Source organism: Pleurodeles waltl, chromosome 7 (assembly GCF_031143425.1).
Source record: "Pleurodeles waltl isolate 20211129_DDA chromosome 7, aPleWal1.hap1.20221129, whole genome shotgun sequence".
Classification (NCBI taxonomy): Eukaryota; Metazoa; Chordata; class Amphibia; order Caudata; family Salamandridae; genus Pleurodeles; species Pleurodeles waltl.
In genome coordinates, this window is record NC_090446.1 from 68,072,589 (window position 1) to 68,095,024 (window position 22,436).

At 45.3% G+C, this 22,436-nt stretch overlaps 1 protein-coding gene across 1 annotated transcript in view; it reads right to left on the minus strand.

Annotated features, from left to right (window-relative positions):
* The window catches only part of LOC138303650 (alpha-2-macroglobulin-like), a 219,124-nt gene that overhangs the window by 61,816 nt on the left and 134,872 nt on the right, over positions 1-22,436 (minus strand). The window contains 4 exon segments of the mRNA XM_069242953.1: positions 6,017-6,193; positions 7,175-7,261; positions 9,972-10,023; positions 11,994-12,115. Of these exon segments, the coding sequence (XP_069099054.1) occupies positions 6,017-6,193; positions 7,175-7,261; positions 9,972-10,023; positions 11,994-12,115 (438 nt within the window).

The following is a 22,436-nucleotide window of genomic DNA, read 5'->3' on the forward strand; positions in this document are numbered from 1 at the left end:
TGAGCTTTGATTTGTAAACAGGTGTTGTAAGACCTTTTTGTCTCACTTGAGCTTCCTTATTCATTTGAATATATCTATACAGTAGTGTTTTGTGAACGTGTGTACAGATGACCATGTTGCTGCTGTGCATATGTCCTTTAAGGATGTTGCTTTTTTCTTTCTTGTTGAATGTGCCTTTGGCTTTGAGATAAATGTCTCTCCTGCATTTGTTGGCACAATTGAATGGTTTGTGGGATCCATTTTGCGATTGTGCCCTTAGTTACAGGTTTTATCAGATAATTATTAGCAAATTAAACAAATGTCTGCTTTGTTTTCCTGTTTGTTTTTGTCTTTTTAATGTAATATATTATGGCACGACTTTCGGCCAGCGTGTGTAAAGTTCTCTCTGCGTGTGTCTTTGTTTTTTGGAAAAAAAACTTGGTATTTGTATCACGTAGTTGATGTGGAAGTGTGAAACCGACTTGGGTAGGAACTGTGTGTCTGTCTTCATGGCAATACTGTCTTTGTGGACTTTAAAGTATGGTTCTTGAAGGGTGAGTGCTTTTAATTCTCTCACCTTGTGCAGAGATGTTATGGCCACCAAAAATGGTGTCTTAAGTATGAACATTTGTAATGTGGTGTTGTGTAATGAATCAAAGGGTGCCTTCATTAATTGTGTGAGTAACGCATTTAAATTCCTTGGTGGTGCTGGTACCCTTCTTTGTGGTGCAATACTTTATGCTCCTTCCTAAAATCTTTTTACAACTGGCGCTATGAAGTAACTTCTTCCCATGTGACCCCTTGTGTATGCCACTATTGCTGCCAAGTGTACCTTTAGTGAAGCATATGTTAACTTAAAGTCAATGGAGTATGTTAGATATATTAATACTGTTGAATCCTTTGTATTCTTTCCGAATTCTTAATAGTCCATTTTAAGACACTGTAGAGAGTTTCTTTTCCACCTTGCCATGTAGCATTTTCTGGTTGTTGGCTCTCTTGTTTCCTTTAGAACAGCCATGTGCTTTCCAGTAGCTTTAGATGAGCATACTCTAAGTCCTCAGAAGCCAGGCTACCAGCTCAAAGACTCTGGTTCTGAGGGAGTAGTACCCTTCCCTCTTTCACTGACTGTAGATCGTGTTGTCTTGGTAATCCTTGAATGTTTCTTTGTGCTATTGCTATTAGTTCTGAGAAGCATGTTTGTGTCACCCACTGTGGGGCAATTAGTATGAGTGTCATCTTGCTTCTCTTGAATTTGCTCTGTAACAATGGTATCGGGGGGAAAATCGTAAGCAAATGTCCCTGACCAGTCTATCAAGAGTGCATTCCCCAGGGGTTGGTGATATGGCTATTATTGGAGTTCTTCACTTCCAAAAGATCATTTTGAGGACGTTCTGATTTATTTCCCATTCGTGTGAGCATGAGGCATGTCTGAATAGCCTGTCTGCTCATGTATTTTCCTGCCCTGGGAGATGGACTGTTGTTATTTACATACTCTGCTGTATGGCTCATTTCCATAGTTCCTGGAATAGTCTTGATAATGCCAGGAATTATGTTCTTCCTTGCTTGTTCATGTAAAACACTGTAGTTGTGTTGTCTGTTTGGGTCAATATAAATTTGTCTAAGAGCAATTACTGAGAGGCTTTTAAGGCTAAGAACCCAGTTTTCAGATCCAGGGTATTGCTGTGTTGTACTGCCTCTTGTTCCTTCCAGACTCCTCTCCCATATGTAAGCATCTGTTGTGTTTGCCACTGCTGAGTTGGTGGTGCAAAGTTACTTCCTTGAGTATATCTTTTTGGCTTCCAGTTCAAAAAAAGAATTCATTTCAAGGCTCTTTGCATCATGCACAGGTCCATTTATGGTAAAGGTACACCTATGATTTAATCTCTGCTTACCCCTTAATCCCCCAAAAGGGCCCTTTGCTTTAGTAACCAGGGACTTCCAGTGGTGCCAAAGATCAAAATAGCAAAGAGTGAAGGCCACTATTTTGAATTGCTCACCTCCAGGCTCTGGAATGCTCCTATGGCCTCCCTTAGAAGTCAGCCATCAGAAGTCCGTTTTAGGAAAATGCAGCAAACCCACCTTTTCCAAATGTGGTTCAGGAAATGTTCATCTTGGATTAGTGGAGGTGTTGTGTTGTATCTAGCACTTTGAGGCCTGTTGGGCAGCCATGCGCTATACAAATACAATGAATTGAATTAAACATGTGATGTGTTCCACCACGCCATCCCCTCTTGTACCTTTTGCGTGACAAACACTAGATCTTCAAAACTCCATGTTGGTTGAGACCACTGGTTTTGTACCCATTCCTGAATCACATGCATTTGTAGTCTTGCATATGGGATCAGTGGGCTACATGATGCCATTTTCCGAAGCATTTTCCCCACTGTCCTCACTGTCAGAGCTTGCCCCTTCTGGTATTGAATACATTCCAGTATTCTAAGGTAAGTTGTTATGTGACTCCATTAGCATGTTGGAATGATTAGGGAACAAATCACTCAATCGGCACCATGTTCAGCAAAATCACGGGATAAATCCCTTAAAGGGTGGTGTTGTGTGTTTCATTGATGCACTTTACAATAAACTTCATTGGATCAACTGATTTGGCTGGAGATGATAACTCAAAAGAGAATTATGATCTCAAGATATGGTTTAATTAGCTGTTATATGTGTTTACCAATATTTTGCTCCCTTTTGGTACTGGACTGTTTCAAGCAGTAATGATGGTATTCTCTTTTTGCTGGGGTACACTTTCCCTTGGATTGAGTTGATCCTTGCTCAAAGAGACATTTTTTCCTGCTCTGGAGTCGGTGATGACTACTCTGTGTTTATTGGGGATCCCAATGTGAATAATGTTGTCATGATTGGCTGAATATTCCTTGCGCTTGTGTGAATTGGCTCCTACTAGCCAGGCATCTAGGTAACAATAGGCATGTATGCCCTATCTTCTTAGGTGTGCTACTTCAGCTGCTAGGCACCTTGTAAATACTCTTGTGGCAGATTTTATCCTGAATGCCAGCACCGTGAATAGGTAGTGCATTTTGTTTACCACAAACCTAAGGTATTTTCCGCGTTTTGCATTCATTGGGATTTGCAAGTATGCGTTCTTTAAGTCTATAGTTGCTATGTAGTCCCATCTTTGTAATTGGGGAATGACCTCCTTCAAAGTTTTCATCTTGAATTATTGTGCCCTTGTTTATAAATCTGAGATCTAGGACTGGGCGTAGAGACCTATCTTCCTTTGGTATTAGGAAATATGTTGAGTAATTTCCCTGGTTTACTTCTGCCTTTGGCCCTGCTTGAATTGCTTTTTTGTCCAGCAATTCCTCTTCCTCCTTTAGAAGGCATTTCATCTAATTTTATGCAGTATCCATATTGAATTACATTCAGGATCCATTTGTCTGATGTTATCTTTTTCCACTCCTGAAGGACACCTTTTATTCTGCCTCCCACTCGTGTTGTGTGTAAGAGGCTGTGATCTGCTTTTATGTCTCTCACTGGTATTATTTGAGAGAGGTTGTGGACTCTTAAGAAGTCACTTGTTGGAAAGGATTGTGCCCCCATTGGGTTGTCCTCTGACCCATGATCTTCCACAAGAGGACTGTCATCTTTTCTCCTGGTATTGCCAGGTCTGCAGGTTTGTAGGTGTTTTGTTAACTCTTTCAAACCCAATTGGAAACTGCCTCTTCCCATAGGCCTTTGAGATGGTACTGATCCCCCTTCGCAAACCTTGTCGAAACTGTAATGCTCCCATCAATTTTGTGGTTTTGTTGTCCTTTTTGAGCTGGTTCAAGGTGCCCTCAACTGTGCTCCTGAACAACTGATCACTGTTAAAATGGGTATTTAGTATGTTTGCCTGCACCTATGGCTTGAAACCTGAAATGTGCAATGGTGAGTGATGGCGTAGGGTGATGTCTATCATCATCTGTTGGCTGGAGGTGTCGCCACATCCAATACCGACTTGAGACATGAGTTTCATCCTCTTGCTCTCCTTGTCTGGAGGAAGGTCTGATGTAGGTGATATGTTGACCATTTTCCATGCTGTCGAGGTGATGATTGAATCAGCCAGTACACTTCTCTCGATTTATGCTGGGTCCTTGGACAAATACTTGTACTTTTTCTCTGCCCTTAGAGTCACATCTCTACAAGTGATGCATTCTTTGTGTGATTCCCTTCCCTAGTCCAGGACACTTGAAAGCAATTGCAGTAAATGGTTCCTTGCTTGTGTTGGTAAAAAGTGTTTCTAGCCGGAAACAAGACCAAGGTCTTTCCTCTTCCAACTGCACCTTAAACTTGTCCACAGCCTTCTTAATCAACCGATTATACATGGCAAGTTCCTCTGGAGCAGGACTTTGAGGGATAGTTATCGACCCTCTCCTTTGGACAATATGTATCAAGGTCCTGACACTGAGGATCTGTGATCACAGAATCCTGGAACATTCCTCCCATTTGTTCCTCCTCCTCTTCGTAGAAGAGTGTGTCTTCTTTTTCCTCTTTCTGTGGCATGGGAGTTAAAGGTGGGTGATGTCTTCAACCTCTTTCTCTCCCTGGTCCTTTTGCGGTGAAGGCTTTGGTGGTATTTGAAATCCCTTAGGGGAGTTATTGAAGTCTTTTATCTTTTGGACAGGAGGGTCTATTTCAACTTCAAGGTGCCTCTTCTCGATTTCTGCTGCACATCATTCGGCATATCTCCTTGGCATTGCCTTTTTTTCTGACTCCAAAGATTCCTTTGAGGATGCTCCGGTTGCCAAGCTTTGTATTTCTTCTTAGTACCTCTCTCTTTTGATGTTGAAGCTTCTTTCCCTCGTCTGTCCTTTGACAACTGGGTTTTTTCAGGGGATCTTCCTCCTGCAGTGTACCTTTCAAAGGATCGAGCGATTCCCTGTCTAAAGGCATGGCTGCGGCATGGAGTGTTTCCACGCAGATGCTCCCTTTGATGCTCTTGGATCCTATTTATAGGGGCTTTTGGCAATTTATTTGGGGGTCCTTGCCTCTCTTACAGATTTTTGATCTTCTTGCTTGACTGCCTGGACTTCGACAATTCTTGTGGTGCCGTCTGATGTTTTCCCCTCAGCAACTCCTGCAAGGTGTTCCTCCTCATCACTCGACAGACCCAAGTCTAAGGAATGGAGTCTTCTACTGTTCCTGTATGGTATGATATGCTTGCCCCTGCCTCTCGTTCAACCTCAGTGCCTTCAATATGAACACGGAGCAGGCACTGCAGCTGTTGATTCAATGGTCTACGAGTAGACAGAGGTTGCAGACTGGGTGTTAGTCCCTCTGTGGAAACTTGTGGGGACAATTCAGGCAGAACTTGAATGGAGTCTTCTCCATTACACTATACAGGGTGCCCCCTGTACAGGCATTCTCAAAAAAACATTGAGATAATTCATCACTTTCCCATTTTGACTTTTCCTCCAGTATCTTATTGTCGGTGTTCTTCTCTGATTTTTGTTGAATTTTCGGCAAACTTCTCATACATTTTTCTCAAATTTTCTTCCTCGTGTTGGAGAGCCTTCAGCTGTGCATCCAGACCCAATGGCGGAAAAAAAGAATCTGAAGAAGATGACCAAAGGTGAGAGCTTCCGGAGTCAGGAGTATGACGTCACAGAATACACCAAATGGGAGGGGTCAGTTGATGCACAACAACAACAAAAAAAGAAAAATATGCCTAAGTCTACAAAACTGTGGAGAATTCCCGACCCAACCACTAGATAGAAGAAAAATGGACAGCATATGAATACAGAAAAGAATTGTGATGCAAAATTCAAATTCCCCACAACAAAGTGTGTACAGTTTTGAAAATGTACATTTGGCACCCAACACCAACTACATGTACTGAATCCATGGATTTGGTACATAAATAACAGTCTGTCACTTTCATCAGGTACCAACATGCACCATTGCCAGAACTGTAAAGATTGTGCAGCACATGCAGCTGCATCACCATGAAATGCCTGGGGTCATGAATGGTCACTTTCAGCCAGGATGCCCACCAGAATAAACAATGCTACACAAATAGCAGCCATTCTGCTCTCACCGCTCTTGAGGTACTCCACTGCCTTTTCTTTGATCTCCGGTGTCATTTGGTTGGTCTTTCTTAGGTACTGCATGATGTAGATATTGGGGGCAAACTTGACCATGTTCTGCTCGCCACAGCCATACGGCATGGTCAGGAGACGGTCGATGTTCTGCAGGGCAGTGCCCATGATGTCACCTATACAGAATGAGGGCAGTGCAGTGATGAGAATCGACCCATGGATACAACAGCACTGATCACAATCTCACTGTTACTAATGTCAATGTAAAGGTTTAGTGGATATTAACAAAAGTGTGGCACTAATGATGTAATGTACTTAAATGTTTATAAGATTTGGAATGTGTATGGAAACCATGGATGGCACTATGAGGGGGGTACAGATGAAAGAGAAGAAAGGGTGGATGCTGGGGGGAAATAACAGTGAAAAAAGGAAAGAACACATGGATAGTAAAAAAAGGGTTTGAGAGAAATGAACAGAAGAAAGGAGCGAGGGAATGGAGAAAAGTGTAGAAGACGGTGCAAAGAACTGAAAAGGGTGTAAAAAAGAAAAGGAAACAGGAGTGAAGACAATCAAGAAGTAAGAAGGATATAAAAGAGAAAATGTGGAAGTTAGGAGAAGAGTGGTGGGTGGGAATAGTAAAAACAGATGGAATCAAACAAGGTGAATCAAAGGGAGAAAGGAAGGGGAAAGGAGTGAAGCAAAAGAGGAAAAGCTGGCAAATGTGGAGGAGGGACTGAGATAGGCAAAAGAAAGGAGAAGTGGAGTAATGGAAAGAAAGGAAGTTGGTCCTGAACCAATATCCAATGCAAGTTGCCATGAAGAGATTAGTGAGACATAAAACAATGGAATGGGACACGATATGATGCAACAAATCAGCGTATCAGAAATCTTGAATTGAGACACGAAAGATGCAAAGAGGCAGGAACTAGCGCAGCAAATCAATGTGGATGTAGTGAAATATCAAGAGAACTTCTGTAATTGGAAGATACGCTACAAACTAATACTTTCTGCAATTAATCGTGGGAGGATCTACTGAATCAGGCCTTTTTACCAAGATGAGAAACAAGGGACTAAGATATGAAATAGGAAGAGAGGAATTGGTTCAATAAACAAAGTTCTGCAAAAGAGCAATTAATGATAACAAAAGCATTTCCTACCCAGGGCTGACACATGCGCTCGCTCTGAATCTTTCAGAATGTTCTCAGGGAGTTTCAGAGAGATCACTTCTGATGCCTCGCCATCTCCTAGGAGGAAAACATCAAGAAACAGCAATGTCATATCACAGGTAGTGGCTAGAAACTCTTCAATGTAAAAACCTAACTCCATGTATTTTCTTCCCTTTGTTTTAATTAATCAAATAGCTGTTCATTCACAAAGTGCACATCATTGTACCATGAAGGCAGGCAGACTTTGTGGCACATTTATGAGAGGCTTGTGCCACTGTTGCATCACTTTTAGTGATGCAACAGAGGCCCAAACCTTTCAACCATGTCTATGAGGCCATGCAAAAGCCCCTTTGTGTGGCTTTGAGTGGCCTCATAGGCATGGAGTAGGGCATTACTCTCCGTCAGGGAGGCATTCCATGGGCATTGCAGTGGGTGTTTCCAGCCAATACCCATGGTTTCGATGCAGCTCCAGATTTACAAGAGCTTGTAAACCTTGGGATGGGCCAAAACATTACAGATCTCCAGGGGAGGTGCAGCAAGGAGTAATAGCTTTATTTTACCTTGTTTTTAGAGTTGAGCTTGCGCTAGCATGTGCATTGCTTACGAGACGCTTTAGTAGTTAGAAAAAGGCTCGGAGCCCCGTCCATGTCACATCAGTGTCTTTTATTGGTTCGTGGATACGTCATGCCTTTTCCAGTGGTTAGCCCTCCTCGAGTGCAGCGACCAAGTACTGAAAACATACGAGGCTCGCTGTTTTCCGTCTGGTTTGTGGACAACTTTTTATCTTTTTCCACAGCGCGATCTCGCTTGGCAGAAGTCGAGCGCTTTGCATGACATTGACCCTGGTACATAGTTAATTGCACTTTTTACGGTTACGTAGATACTTGCACTTTTGCCGATAGGTTTCACTATGAGTGAACTGTAGCAGCGCAATCGTGCTCTTATTTTTTCATTTAATGTGGCAAGAAAAGTCCGGTTGGGAGATTACAACTGCTAAGAGCTCTAACTCGGAGAAATGCGAGACCCAATGCATTGCAAATGCTTGTTTCCTCTTTCTATGTTCGCTACATTCAGCAGCATACAAGGAGAAAATCCCACCCAGGATTGTTTTTGTGCAGGAAGGTGTCCTTTCTTGCACAAAAACAATTCTGCCCACAATGCAGACACCCAAGCACCATGGTGCAAAGGTGCCTGCTTTGGCACTAGGCAGCCATAAATGGCACCAGTGCAGTGGGAAAGGACAGGATTGTGCCTATTGCATAGATATGGCGCATTCCTGCCCTTTCCTTTTGACTCAGGGCAGTGTAGCAAAGTGACTTGCTGTGCTGTGCCAAAAGCCCATACATCTGGGCCTCACTGTCTAAATATAAACATGAGCTTCAGTGGGCACTCAAAGATCAACAAATCCTGTGCTAGAGTTACTAGTTCTGCCATCACCAAGATTTTATGACAACATAAGGTAGACCACCTTAGGGGTGGAACTGGCCTGACGGTTGACATGGCTCTCTGACTACTAATTTTGCTGTCTATCCAGGAATCCAAATGGGCCCTGGATTTGGGGGGGCACCATCACCTCCCCTCTGAGGGAAACCAGATTCATATACCAAAGGCTTTGGGGTCTTCGAAGTCCCCTGCCTTGGAATGCTAATTTGCAGGTTATCCTGCTGGAAGGGGTGGATAACATCCCTGCCAGAACAGGCTTTCTTCCTAACTGCCAGAGAGCAGAGGTTCTCATGTCTGGGGATCAGAAACTTGTCTGTTGGTGGCAGCTGGTTAAGACCAGTCAGCCAGCACACAGGTCGTTGGTAGGTTTTTTCAGAGGGCACTTCTAAGGTGCCCTGCGGTGCATGTATTAATAAATCCATCACTGGAATCTGTGAGGCTCTATTAATACTAGATGTTTGATACCAAACATCCCTATTTTCAGTGAAGCCATCATGTTGCTGGGGAACTCGTATTGACCAGTGTTCAGCACTTGCATTTAGAATGACTTCCCTGTTCACTTACTATATCTAAGAACCAACAAAGACATAGTAGGGGCATATCTGCTCATGCAGATATGCCTCACATATAATGCATCATGCCTTACGACTGAAAGGCCTGCTGTAAGGGTGGCTTATATATATTGCATGCAATGTTAGTGGGCATGGCAGACAATCTGTGCCATTTCGGGTTTTCACTTTTAGCTGCACCAAGACACGCAGCCTGCTATGACAGTCTACATGAGCTAGATGAGGGGACCCTAAGGGTAGCACAATACATTCTGCAGCCCTTGGGGACTCTCTTTGTTACCTATACCCTATGTAATTGGGGTGTCATTCACTAGGGACTTACAGGGGTGCCAAAGGTCTTGCCAATTGGGGAGCAATTGTACAGTTTAAGGGAAAGAGATCTGATACTGGGGACCTGGATAGCAGGAACCCATTCCACCTTCTTTCGAACTTTCATCAAATATCAGGCAAAAAGTGGGGATGACCATGTCAAAAAGAGGCACTTTCCTACAAAGGAGGACCAGGATTGATTTGTATACTACTGGGTCTAACCTAAGGTAGCTTAGTGGGCAAAACTTTATTGTTGGAATGGTATCCTAAGCAAGTACTAGTGGTTAGACTATTTGCAAAAATTCTGCTCATCATCTTTTGGGTGTTTGACATTCCCTCTCACTAATACAATCTGTCAGTCTCCCCAGTAAAGGAGACTGACCCACTGCTGCATCAAAAGCAAGCTGGACTTTTTATATTTTAGTTGGTTCCAATTTCCTCCCACAAAATGGCAGTCAGAGCTTTACCTTGTGCACAGAGGAGGGAACTGTGAGCCTTCTCCTCCAGGACTCCACCTGGCTGAAAAGAAATAACAGGAAACAATCAGGGGACTCCCAAGTAAGTCAGTACGCAGCATGAACATCAGAGACATACAAAGCTGTTGGAACAAATAAGGTTGTACTGACTAGCAGGCCCCATCTACACGGGGAGGTCTATGTTACACTCCAACATGGGTGTGATGGCCCAGACAGAAGCAATGTTTCTGTGAAAAGTCCTAGTAGATATCAGGTTATTGGAGTAATGCCTCAGTAAGAAGGCAGGATACTGGAGTGATGTCACCGTCAGTTGGGAGGTTATTAGAGTCTGTCTGTCGTCTGGTGCCTCAAATTCTGCAACAGTGTGATGTCAGTTTATTAAGAATGATCCGAGTTTAACAGTTTTCTAATGTGAAATTCAAGTCAGGCTTAAGGCTCCTGGAATTGGTGCGGGGGCTGCCATCATATTCCTAGAGCAATGCCACATTCTGACATTATGTTCTAGGACAGTGGTTCCCAACCTGTGGTCCGGGGACCCCTGGGGGTCCGCGAACCCTCCTTAAGGGGACCGCGACTGCTTAGAAAATTAAAAAATATTAACAAATATTGACAAATTAGGTCCCCAGCTTCCAGTAATGACTCAGGCGGGGGTCCCCGGATTCCAATGATGATTCAGTGGGGGTCCCTGGGTTCTATTAATGTTAAGATGGGGGTCCACATAAATCAAAAGGTTGGGAACCACTGTTCTAGGAGAAACATTTCAATCTATTGTCATGTTCCTTTAGAGAAGGCAAACTGAGTCAATAAGTGAATGTGTGAATTACTGAGTGAGTGGAAACAATTCTGGATCCAACATATTAACAGACATAAATAAATAATAATGACATATTGATTAATACCACAGATAGTCCTAGCATTTTCATCTCACTATTTTTTTTCGTTCTTCTTTCTCTTTATCACTCTCTCTCTCACACACCCCTTCTTTATTCTCTCTTTCATCTCTATCTTGCTTGAGCTAAAAAATCCTAAAAGCGACATCGCACAAAGGAAGTAACACCGTTTGGAGACACATTAATTTCTAAACTTAAACTCTACTTTACTGGAATGATAAATAAAAGAAATAGAAAGTCAAACTTTTTGATTACAATAGTAATGGAGATAAAGACAAATAAACAAAGTGGTTTCATTTACAACCAGACCCAAGTGTACTTTTGACGTTTAAATCATATAGAATTTTACTTCTTGTTTTATCACTCCATTGTAATACCAACATGCCTTCTGAAAGTCAACAGAGTTAAGCACCTATCTTGGATTGTCATTGTGCATAATTACAAGACAGCTGTCAAATTACCCAATGTAGGCGGATGGCAAATCACATTACAATATCACTAACATCATTTACTATACTTCTCATTGCATTCCATATTGCGTCTAGATTAAGGCTATATTGGAAGTATCTAAAACAATGTTCAAAGATGGCCAACACTGTTGCTTTCAGCTTTGAAAATCCTTCTGATTGCTTGTATTAATCAATGCAAGTATTTGCAAGCCTATTGCTTGGAACATTATTTTACATAATTTCAAGACAGCAGCTAGCATCTTACAATAGACAGCGAGAAAGCATCTGCCAGAAAAAGAGAAGAAAGACTAAGGAGCAGGTCATGCACTCCCATTGAGTACCAAAGTTCAAATGGAACAGTAAAACATGTAAGAATATCAGTTCCCAGAGGTGTATGTTATGGGAGTCAACCAATCAAAAAGCAGGGAGGAAAGCTATCCAATCAAGAGGAGGGAATTGAAATGGAAAGTCATCAAATCATGAGCACACGGCTGACCCAACTCGCACTTCCAAATATACATTAATGTATTGGTTACAACATTGCCAGCAACAGACAGCTAAAACTGCCTCTAGAAAAAATCTCAAAAATTTAAGCAATGAACAAGAAATGAAACAGAGTCCTATGTATGGCAAGAAAATAGGTGGAGGGAGTAATTTCTCATTTTCACACGTACCTTGACAAGAATGGGCTTGATGACTGTGTCAATGCGCCCTTCAGTGGGTGTCACTGTGATCTCATTGCCGCATGCTTCTTTGGAGTCCAGAGCTTCTGTGGTGACGGTCAGGTTCACTTCCCCTAAAAAATGGGGAGGACACTGGGTGAGATGGGCTGGTGAGGTGAGTGGGAGCAGCAGGATCTACGGATCAGGTGAATAGAGAGAAAGAGGAAGTCAGGGGGAAAGGAGGGAGCAGGATGAGATGAGAACAGAAGGGTGTACAGCATGAGTAAAGCATGACAAAGGTGGGTTGAAGATCAGAAGGAAAGTACGATGGAGACAAAGGGCTATGAATAAAGTGGGCAAAAACAGTGATGTCACTGCTGATGTCACATTTTTTGAGTGAACTCATCGACAAAGCAGTGTTCTATGGCTGCCTGGCACATTATAAAAAAATGTACATTTAACAATAATATCTCATTGCCCAATTAACTTCATGGTGGTTTAACTCCGAACTCGGAATCCTGCAAGAACAGCTTGAACCTTAGCAGATCAACTTGTATTATTTTCAAATAATTGTGTTTAGATTCAGTTTCTGGGTTGAATTTCCTGTATTGAATATGAACAGGGGTGTAGAGCAGAGGCCTATCAAGGACAGAAAGTAAAGAACCCTTCAATCCTTATCTCTTAGATTGCCTGATGTAAGAAAAACTCCCTTTCTCTTTACTAAAATTAACTGCCTGTGCCTCACACAGTAAATGACCCAACAAGATTGAAACATACTGGGCAGAAATCCATATCCCCATCTGCAATGCAATAGGAAACGCTGAAGAAATTTCCATCAAGTGCAACCTCTGCTCAACCAGAAGGAGAACAGAGTGATGATTGCTAGTACAGGTGTTTTAATAAAAATTATTAATGAGTGTTGATGTATTCTGAGTAATGGTTTTGTGTAGAAAATATAATAACGTAGAAAATAATGCACACATTTGAAAATGAGATTATGATGAGTGGCTACCAATGTTCTCGAAGTGTACTTATTAATATTCTAATGCTATGAAATGTGGAGCATATGATTGACTAATGTAGTAATATGTCATATTAAAGGTTATGCATCATGTATTAGGTTTATTAGTTGTAGGCCTTAACTTAGCGAAGGACTTGGCCTACTTGCAGGCCTCATGTCAAGCTGTATTTCTCAATGCTTAATAAATGGCTGTTAAACTGTGATTTTCCATTGTATTGTGTGAATGTGCTCGTAGCTGAGAAACTCTTCTCATGAGAACCGACTGCTAGAAGATGCTGTTGTTGCTAAATGTAACATTATGTGTGTAATGTGTGTAAGACTGACTTTCTCAGGAGGAGAACAATGGTGACACTGACTGGAGTAGAAGCTGCAACAATATCGTTACGAGCCGGATGATGAGATCATTGCAGGAAAAACCAATCTGCAACATGTGAATGGAGTAATGGTATAATTCATAGGTTTGGAGTTTTAGTTTTTATTGGACAACGTGTGAACATGCTATCCTTTGACCAATAAGGATTTGGGATTTGGGAAGTAGTTTTAGTGAATTTAACTTAACGAGACTGCACTGAGAAGAAACCAGCATTCGAGCCATAGCGCTTTTGCCTGACACCATTCTTTCTATTCTTCTTGAGGGTTTGCCTCTATTCTTCCAAGCTGCTTAAAGACTTTGCATTTTCTGAACTTTGATGCTGAATCCTGATGTCTTGCTGATCGACTGAAGTCCTGAGGACAAAGACTGTCTTGACTTGCCGAACCAATTGAGGAGAGGTATTAATTGTACCCATGTGTCTGATATGCATATTTGCTTTTTCTTTCTAAGTACCAACCACACTGTTTTGCGAGAGCCATAGTTAGATGTTTTTCCAAATTCGTGTTACTAAATTGTTTTGCATGAAGCCCAACATGCTGATGCTAATCTGGTGTTACATAAGGATCCTCACTAACAAAAATGTGCTAATAAGGAATGATGCTTGATGAATTTCTTTGCTGAATCTACGGGTATGTGATCTCATAACGAAATTGTTATTAATTTGCACTGTAACCTTAGAATGTGCAATAGTTCAAGCTTTGTTAGACTTCTTTTTTTCCACGTTTTTGGACAGTCAGTGTTGTTTCTGTATGTGTATTATTTGATTTTGAAATTAATTTACATGACTTTAGCATTGTTCATATAGTGAAAAAAATATCCCAACTTTTACTAAAAGTGTGGTTATTCATAGCTGAAAGGCCATGGTGCGTGACAGTTACTGAATCTATTGATTATTATTGTTATTGATTATTGTTGATTATTGATATTGTGTATTGGTTATTAATTATTGATCTGCATGTACTGGAATTATGGTAGGATCATCTTAATTGCAAGTCAAAAGGTTCATCAACCTATTTGGGTCCCCTGGTAAGTTTACTTATTAAGGTGAGACATGCTAACATTGAGTCAACCCCAAGGTGCAAGAGAGCCTACAAACTACTGCCACAGAGAGTAGAAGCCTTGTAAACCTTGGCACCTGAATATGGATACATGAGGAAATGGCAGCTTCTCAGCCAAGATACGGTCATAGAGCACTTTCCACACTGGTCACGGAGGGTGTCCTACAAGATGCAGGAGAAGCAAGAAGCAAGAGAAGTGAGACATTTTCTGCAATCCACTCAAAAGAATTGAGTGTATCTGTAGACTTCTTTCTATATATACACACCGTACCAGCTACCAAACGGCAGCAGTGAGTAAATGGTGCTAGCGGTCCACTGAGGGTGGGAAAATTTGCACTTTTTAAGTTGCTAATTCCGGCAGGTTTCCCACTTCACTGTCATAGACAACTCCTGTGCTACAAGTATTGTTTGCAGAGTTTGTCAGTTTTTAAACTGTACACACTACTTGCATAATGGTAGTGCTTAATCACCGACAGTCAGCAGCTCACTGGCAGGCAAAGGGGTGCTCTTAGAGGCAACCACAGGGCCTCATTATTTCTTGGAAAAAAACAGATATTCCTGATGTCTTGTGCCCATCAGAAGACCCACAAAGTGTGTAGCATGACAAAGAAACCAGGGAAAACTCTGACTAATCATAGAAAATTGAAACACCAAGGTGGGTGGCATACTGATGGTAACAGAGTGAACAAATATTTGTTGGCCCTCGATTTCAATTTTGTCTCATTGAGAACATTACATTATAAATTATTTACAATTATAGTTTTGAAGAAATAAATGCTTAGTCTTGCCTAAACTGATTTACAATGCATTTCCTAGTTAGTCCTTCATAGACCAATTAAGTGTATTTGATGGGCTGCGTCAATAAGAGAAATGTAGATATGGATTAGAGCTGTCACTAGCATTACATTCACAAAGGCACTGATAAAGACTTTAACAAGATATGTGCGAAGGACCTGGCCTTTCTGACTTTGGGAAAGAGACACATTATTTGGTGAACTCTCTCCCATTGGTCTCTTAGTTTGAGATGGAAATGTTTATACTGGAGCAGAAAGTGTGCTGGTCGGATGATATTTGTCCTACGAACATTTAAAAAAAATCTCTCAGGTCAAGTTGAAAGCAATGTCCTCTCTTTTGAACTCATGGCTCTCTTGGGGTGTTGTCCTGAACAGCTGGAAGATGCGGTGGCTAAAGTCCACTCTGAAAAATCTTTAGACCCTATTGAAGTGAAGAACTATACACCCAAGTACTTGCTCCTTGCATTGGCAGAACTGGGAGAAAAGATACTAGCAGAATGGCTTTCACATCTTGAAAATAATCAATTCTTAGATGACAGTCAAATGTGATTTAGGCCAGAAAATCCTGCAGTAGCTGCATGGGTCTCAGTCATGAACGTGTTAGGATTAGATCTGCTGTTTTCTTCCCACAAACCACTTAAATCCTTCAAGTTTTGCTCCTTCATATGAGAAAGAAAGCATGAATGAAAATATGAAGAGTAATTATGGATTCTCTAGTATATAACTCAACACACCAAAAGCAGTTAGATATTTGTTTCAAAAAGATGTTAGAATCAGCTTAACCCCTTCTGTGCCTTGGACGAGGTGACCTCGTCCAAGGCTACAGTTCCCGTGTGCCTTGGACGAGGTCACCTCTTCCAAGGCACACTGGAACTTGGGGGAGCGCTAGCGCGCCCCCCATGTGCACCTCCCTCCCCCCCAAGGCGGGGATGGAAGGGGAAGACCTTCCCCTTCCACCCCGACATCACCCCCCCTGTGACGTCAGTGCGCGAGCGCACGCTGATTTGTCACAGGGGCCTCCCCATCGCGCTGGAAGCTCTGCTTCCACCGCGATTAAAAGAAACATGCAAAGCATTTCTCTTTCAATCACAGGGGGAGGCCCGGAGGGGCTTCAGAGGGAAGGAAATGTATTTCCTTCCCTTTGAAGTCTCTCCCAGGGTTTCAAAAGCCGGATTGCTTGCAATCCGGCTTTTGAAACCCCACTAGACACCAGGGATTTTTTTTTTTCTTTTAGAAAGTGACATAAGGGAGCGACCCCTTGGGCAAGGGTCGCTCCCAGGGTGGGGGCATTTTTCAGGAAGGCCTTTTCTGCTCCCCCCGGGGGCAGATCGGCCTAATAGGCCGATATGCCCCCGGGGGGGGCAGAAACCTCTAGGCACCAGGGATCTTTTTTTTTTTTTTAGGTGAGGAGCGACCCCTTAGGCAAGGGTCGCTCCCCTAGTGGGCAAATTATGATTAGGCCATTTCTGCCCCCCTTGGGGGCAGATTGGCCTATTTTGATGAGGCCAATCTGCCCCCAAGGGGGGCAGAAACCACTAGACACCAGGGGGTTTTTCTTTGCGTGAATTTCACGCAAGGGGAGCGACCCCTTAGGCAAGGGTCGCTCCCTGGGGGGGGGAGAATTATCTTGGGCCATTTCTGCCCCCCCTCGGGGCAGATCGGCCTATTATTAGGCCGATGTGTCCCCAGGGGGGCCAGAAACCTCTAGGCGCCAGGGCAAATTGTTTTTTTTTGTGTTTTTTTTTTTGTTTGTTTGTTTTTTTAGAGATGGGGAACGACCCATCAGGCAATGGTCGCTCCCCTGGGGGGCAAATTGTATTTAGACCATTTCTGCCCCCCTTGGGGGCAGATTGGTCGATTTTAGGTCAACCTGCCCCCAAGGGGGCAGAAACCACTAGGCACCGGGAATTTGTTTTTTGGTGCCAATGTCAAGCAGGGGGAGCGACCCCGTAGGCAAGGTTTGCTCCCGGGGGGTGGGGTGGGGGTTGGGGGGTCAAATTTATTTTAGGCCATTTCTGCCCCCAAGGGGGGCAGAAACCTCTAGGCGCCAGGGCAAATTTTTTTTGTTTGTTTTTTTAGAGATGGGGAGCAACCCATCAGGCAAGGGTCGCTCCCCTGGGGGGCAAATTGTATTTAGACCATTTCTGCCCCCCTTGGGGGCAGATTGGTCGATTTTAGGTCAATCTGCCCCCAAGGGGGCAGAAACCACTAGGTACTGGGGATTTGTTTTTTGGTGCCAATGTCACGCAGGGGGAGCGACCTCGAAGGCAAGGGTCGCTCCGGGGGGGGGGGAGGGGGGGTTGGGGGGCAAATTAATTTTAGGCCATTTCTGCCCCCCCTGGGGGCAGATCGGATTATTATTAGGCCGATCTGCCCCCAGGGGGGCAGAAACCTCTAGGCGCCAGGACAAATTTTTTTTGTGTTTTTTTTTGTTTGTTTGTTTGTTTTTTTAGAGATGGGGAGCGACCCATCAGGCAAGGGTCGCTCCCCTGGGGGGCAAATTGTATTTAGACCATTTCTGCCCCCCTTCAGGGCAGATTGGTCGATTTTAGGTCAATCTGCCCCCAAGGGGGCAGAAACCACTAGGCACCGGGGATTTGTTTTTTGGTGCCAATGTCACGCAGGGGTAGCGACCCCGTAGGCATGGGTCGCTTCAGGGGGTGGGTTGGGGTTTGGGGGGCAAATTTATTTTAGGCCATTTCTGCCCCCCCGGGGGCAGATCGGCCTATTATTAGGCCGATCTGCCCCCAGGGGGGCAGAAACCTCTAGGCGCCAGGGCAAATTTTTTTGTGGCTTTTTTTTGTTTGTTTGTTTTCTTAGAGATGGGGAGCGACCCATCAGGCAAGGGTCGCTCCAATGGGGGGCAAATTGTATTTAGACCATTGGGGGCAGATTGGTCGATTTTAGGTCAATCTGCCCCCAAGGGGGCAGAAACCACTAGGCACTGGGGATTTGTTTTTAGGCGCCAATGTTACGCAGGGGAAGCGACCCCGTAGGCATGGGTCGCTTCAGGGGGTAGGTTGGGGTTTGGGGGGCAAATTTATTTTAGGCCATTTCTGCCCCCCCCGGGCAGAAACCTCTAGACGCCAGGGCAATTTTTTTTTTTGTGGCTTTTTTTTGTTTCTTTGTTATTTTAGAGCTGGGTAGCGACCCATCAGGCAAGGGTCGCTGCCCTGGGGGGCAAATTGTATTTAGACCATTTCTGCCCCCCTTGGGGGCAGATTGGTCGATTTTAGGTCAATCTGCCCCCAAGGGGGCAGAAACCACTAGGCACCGGGGATTTGTTTTTTGGTGCCAATGTCACGCAGGGGGAGCGACCCCGTAGGCATGGGTCGCTTCAGGGGGTGGGTTGGGGTTTGGGGGGCAAATTTATTTTAGGCCATTTCTGCCCCCCCGGGGGCAGATCGGCCTATTATTAGGCCGATCTGCCCCCAGGGGGGCAGAAACCTCTAGACGCCAGGGCAATTTTTTTTGTGGCTTTTTTTTGTTTGTTTGTTATTTTAGAGATGGGTAGCGACCCATCAGGCAAGGGTCGCTGCCCTGGGGGGCAAATTGTATTTAGACCATTTCTGCCCCCCTTTGGGGCAGATTGGTCGATTTTAGGTCAACTAGGCACCGGGGATTTGTTTTTTGGTGCCAATGTCAAGCAGGGGGAGCGACCCCGTAGGCAAGGGTCGCTCCCAGGTGGAGGGGGATTGGGGTGGCAAATTTATTTTAGGTCATTTCTGCCCCCCCTGTGGGCAGATCGGCCTATTATTAAGCCGATCTGCCCCCGGGGGGGCAGAAACCTATAGGCGCCAGGGCAATTTTTTTTTTTTTTTTTGTTTTTTTAGACATAGAGAGCAACCCATCAGGCAAGGGTCGCTCCCCTGGGAGGCAAATTGTACTTAGACCATTTCTGCCTCCCTTGGGGGAAGATTGGTCGATTTTAGGTCACTCTGCCCCCAAGGGGGCAGAAACCACTAGGCACAGGGGATTTGTTTTTTGGTGCCAATGTCACGCAGGGGGAGCGACCCCGTAGATAAGGGTCGCTCCCGGGGGGGGGGGGGGGTGGGGGTTGGGAGGCAAATTTATTTTAGCCCATTTCTGCCCACCCGGGGGCAGAAACCTCTAGACGCCAGGGCAAAATTTTTTTGTGGCTTTTTTTTGTTTGTTTGTTTTTTTAGAGATGGGTAGCGACCCATCAGGCAAGGGTCGCTCCCCTGGGAGGCAAATTGTATTTAGACCATTTCTGCCCCCCTTGGGGGCAGATTGGTCGATTTTAGGTCACTCTGCCCCCAAGAGGGCAGAAACCACTAGGCACCGGGGATTTGTTTTTTGGTGCCAATGTCACGCGTGGGAGCGACCCCGTAGGCAAGGGTCGCTCCCGGGGGTGGAGGCGTGGCGGGTTGGGGGGGCAAATTTATTTTAGGCAATTTCTGCCCCCCCCTGGGGGCAGAAACCTCTAGGCGCCAGGGCAAATGTTTTTGGGGTGTTTTTTTGTTTGTTTGTCTGTTTTTCTAGAGATGGGGAGCGACCCATTAGGCACGGGTCGCTCCCCTGGGGGGCAAATTGTATTTAGAACATTTCTGCCCCCCTTGGGGGCAGATTGGTCGATTTTAGGTCACTCTGCCCCCAAGGAGGCAGAATCCACTAGGCACCGGGGATTTGTTTTTTAATGCCAATGTCACGCGGGGGAGCGACCCCGTAGGCAAGGGTCGCTCCTAGGGGGTGGGGGGGGTGTGTGGGTTGGGGGGGCAAATTTATTTTAGGCAATTTCTGCCCCCCCTGGGGGCAGAAACCTCTAGGCGCCAGGGCACATTTATTTTGGGTGTTTTTTTTTTTTTTTTCTAGAGATGGGGAGCGACCCATCAGGCAAGGGTCGCTCCCCTGGGGGGCAAATTGTATTTAGACCATTTCTGCCCCCCTTGGGGGAAGATTGGTCGATTTTAGGTCAATCTGCCCCCAAGGGGGCAGAAACCACTAGGTACTGGGGATTTGTTTTTTGGTGCCAATGTCACGCAGGGGGAGCGACCTTGTAGGCAAGGGTCGCTCCCGGGGGGCGTGGGGGTTGGGGGCAAATTAATTTTAGGCCATTTCTGTCCCCCCTGGGGGCAGATCGGCTTATTATTAGGCCGATCTGCCCCCAGGGGGGGCAGAAACCTCTAGACGCCAGGGCAAATTTTTTTTGTGTGTTTTTTTTGTTTGTTTGTTTGTTTTTTTAGAGATGGGGAGCGACCCATCAGGCAAGGGTCGCTCCCCTGGGGGGCAAATTGTATTTGGACCATTTCTGCCCCCCTTGGGGGCAGATTGGTCGATTTTAGGTCAATCTGCCCCCAAGAGGGCAGAAGCCACTAGGCACCGGGGATTTGTTTTTTGGCGCCAATATCACGCAGGGGGAGCGACCCCGTAGGCATGGGTCGCTTCAGGGGGTGGGTTGGGGTTTGGGGGGCAAATTTATTTTAGGCCATTTCTGCCCCCCCTGGGGGCAGATCGGCCTATTATTAGGCCGATCTGCCCCCAGGGGGGCAGAAACCTCTAGACGCCAGGGCAATTTTTTTTTGTGGCTTTTTTTTGTTTGTTTGTTTTTTTAGAGATGGGTAGCGACCCATCAGACAAGGGTCGCTGCCCTGGGGGGCAAATTGTATTTAGACCATTTCTGCCCCCCTTGGGGGCAGATTGGTCGATTTTAGGTCAATCTGCCCCCAAGGGGGCAGAAACCAATAGGCACCGGGGATTTGTTTTTTGGTGCCAATGTCACGCAGGGGGAGCGACCCGGTAGGCAAGGGTCGCTCCCGGGTGGGGGGGGATTGGGGGGCAAATTTATTTCAGGTAATTTCTGCCCCCCTGTGGCAGATCGGCCTATTATCAGGCCGATCTGCCCCCGGGGGGGGCAGAAACCTCTAGGCGCCAGGGCAATTTTTTTTTCTTTGTTTGTTTTTTTAGACATAGAGAGCGACCCATCAGGCAAGGGTCGCTCCCCTGGGAGGCAAATTGTATTTAGACCATTTCTGCCTCCCTTGGGGGCAGATTGTTCGATTTTAGGTCACTCTGCCCCCAAGGGGGCAGAAACCACTAGGCACCGGGGATTTGTTTTTTGGTGCCAATGTCACGCAGGGGGAGCGACCCCGTAGATAAGGGTCGCTCTCAGGGGGGGTGGGGGTTGGGAGGCAAATTTATTTTAGGCCATTTCTGCCCACCCGGGGGCAGAAACCTCTAGACGCCAGGGCAAATTTTTTTGTGGCTTTTTTTTGTTTGATTGTTTTTTTAGAGATGGGTAGCGACCCATCAGGCAAGGGTCGCTCCCCTGGGAGGCAAATTGTATTTAGACCATTCCTGCCCCCCTTGGGGGCAGATTGGTCGATTTTAGGTCACTCTGCCCCCAAGAGGGCAGAAACCACTAGGCACCGGGGATTTGTTTTTTGGTGCCAATGTCACGCGGGGGAGCGACCCCCGTAGGCAAGGGTCGCTCCCGGGGGTGGGGGCGTGGCGGGTTGGGGGGGCAAATTTATTTTAGGCAATTTCTACCCCCCCTGGGGGCAGAAACCTCTAGGCGCCAGGGCAAATGTTTTTGGGGTGTTTTTTTTTTGTTTGTTTGTTTTTCTAGAGATGGGAAGCGACCCATTAGGCAAGGGTTGCTCCCCTGGGGGGCAAATTGTATTTAGACCATTTCTGCCCCCCTTGGGGGCTGATTGGTCGATTTTAGGTCAATCTGCCCCCAAGGAGGTAGAATCCACTAGGCACCGGGGATTTGTTTTTTAATGCCAATGTCACGCGGGGGATCGACCCCGTAGGCAAGGGTCGCTCCCGGGGGTTGGGGGGGTGTGGGGGTTGGGGGGGCAAATTTATTTTAGGCAATTTCTGCCCCCCCTGGGGGCAGAAACCTCTAGGCGCCAGGGCAAATTTTTTTGGGGTGTTTTTTTTTTTTTTTTTTTTTTTTCTAGAGATGGGGAGCGACCCATCAGGCAAGGGTCGCTCCCATGGGGGGCAAACTTTATTTACACCATTTCTGCTCCCCTGGGGGGCAGATTGGTCGATTTTAGGTCAATCTGCCCCCAAGGGGGCAGAAACCACTAGGCACCGGGGATTTGTTTTTTGGTGCCAATGTCACGCAGGGGGAGCGACCTCGTAGGCAAGGGTCGCTCCCGGAGGGGGGGTGGGGGGGCAAATTTATTTTATACCATTTCTGCTCCCCCTGTGGGCAGATCGGCCTATTATTAGGCCTATCTG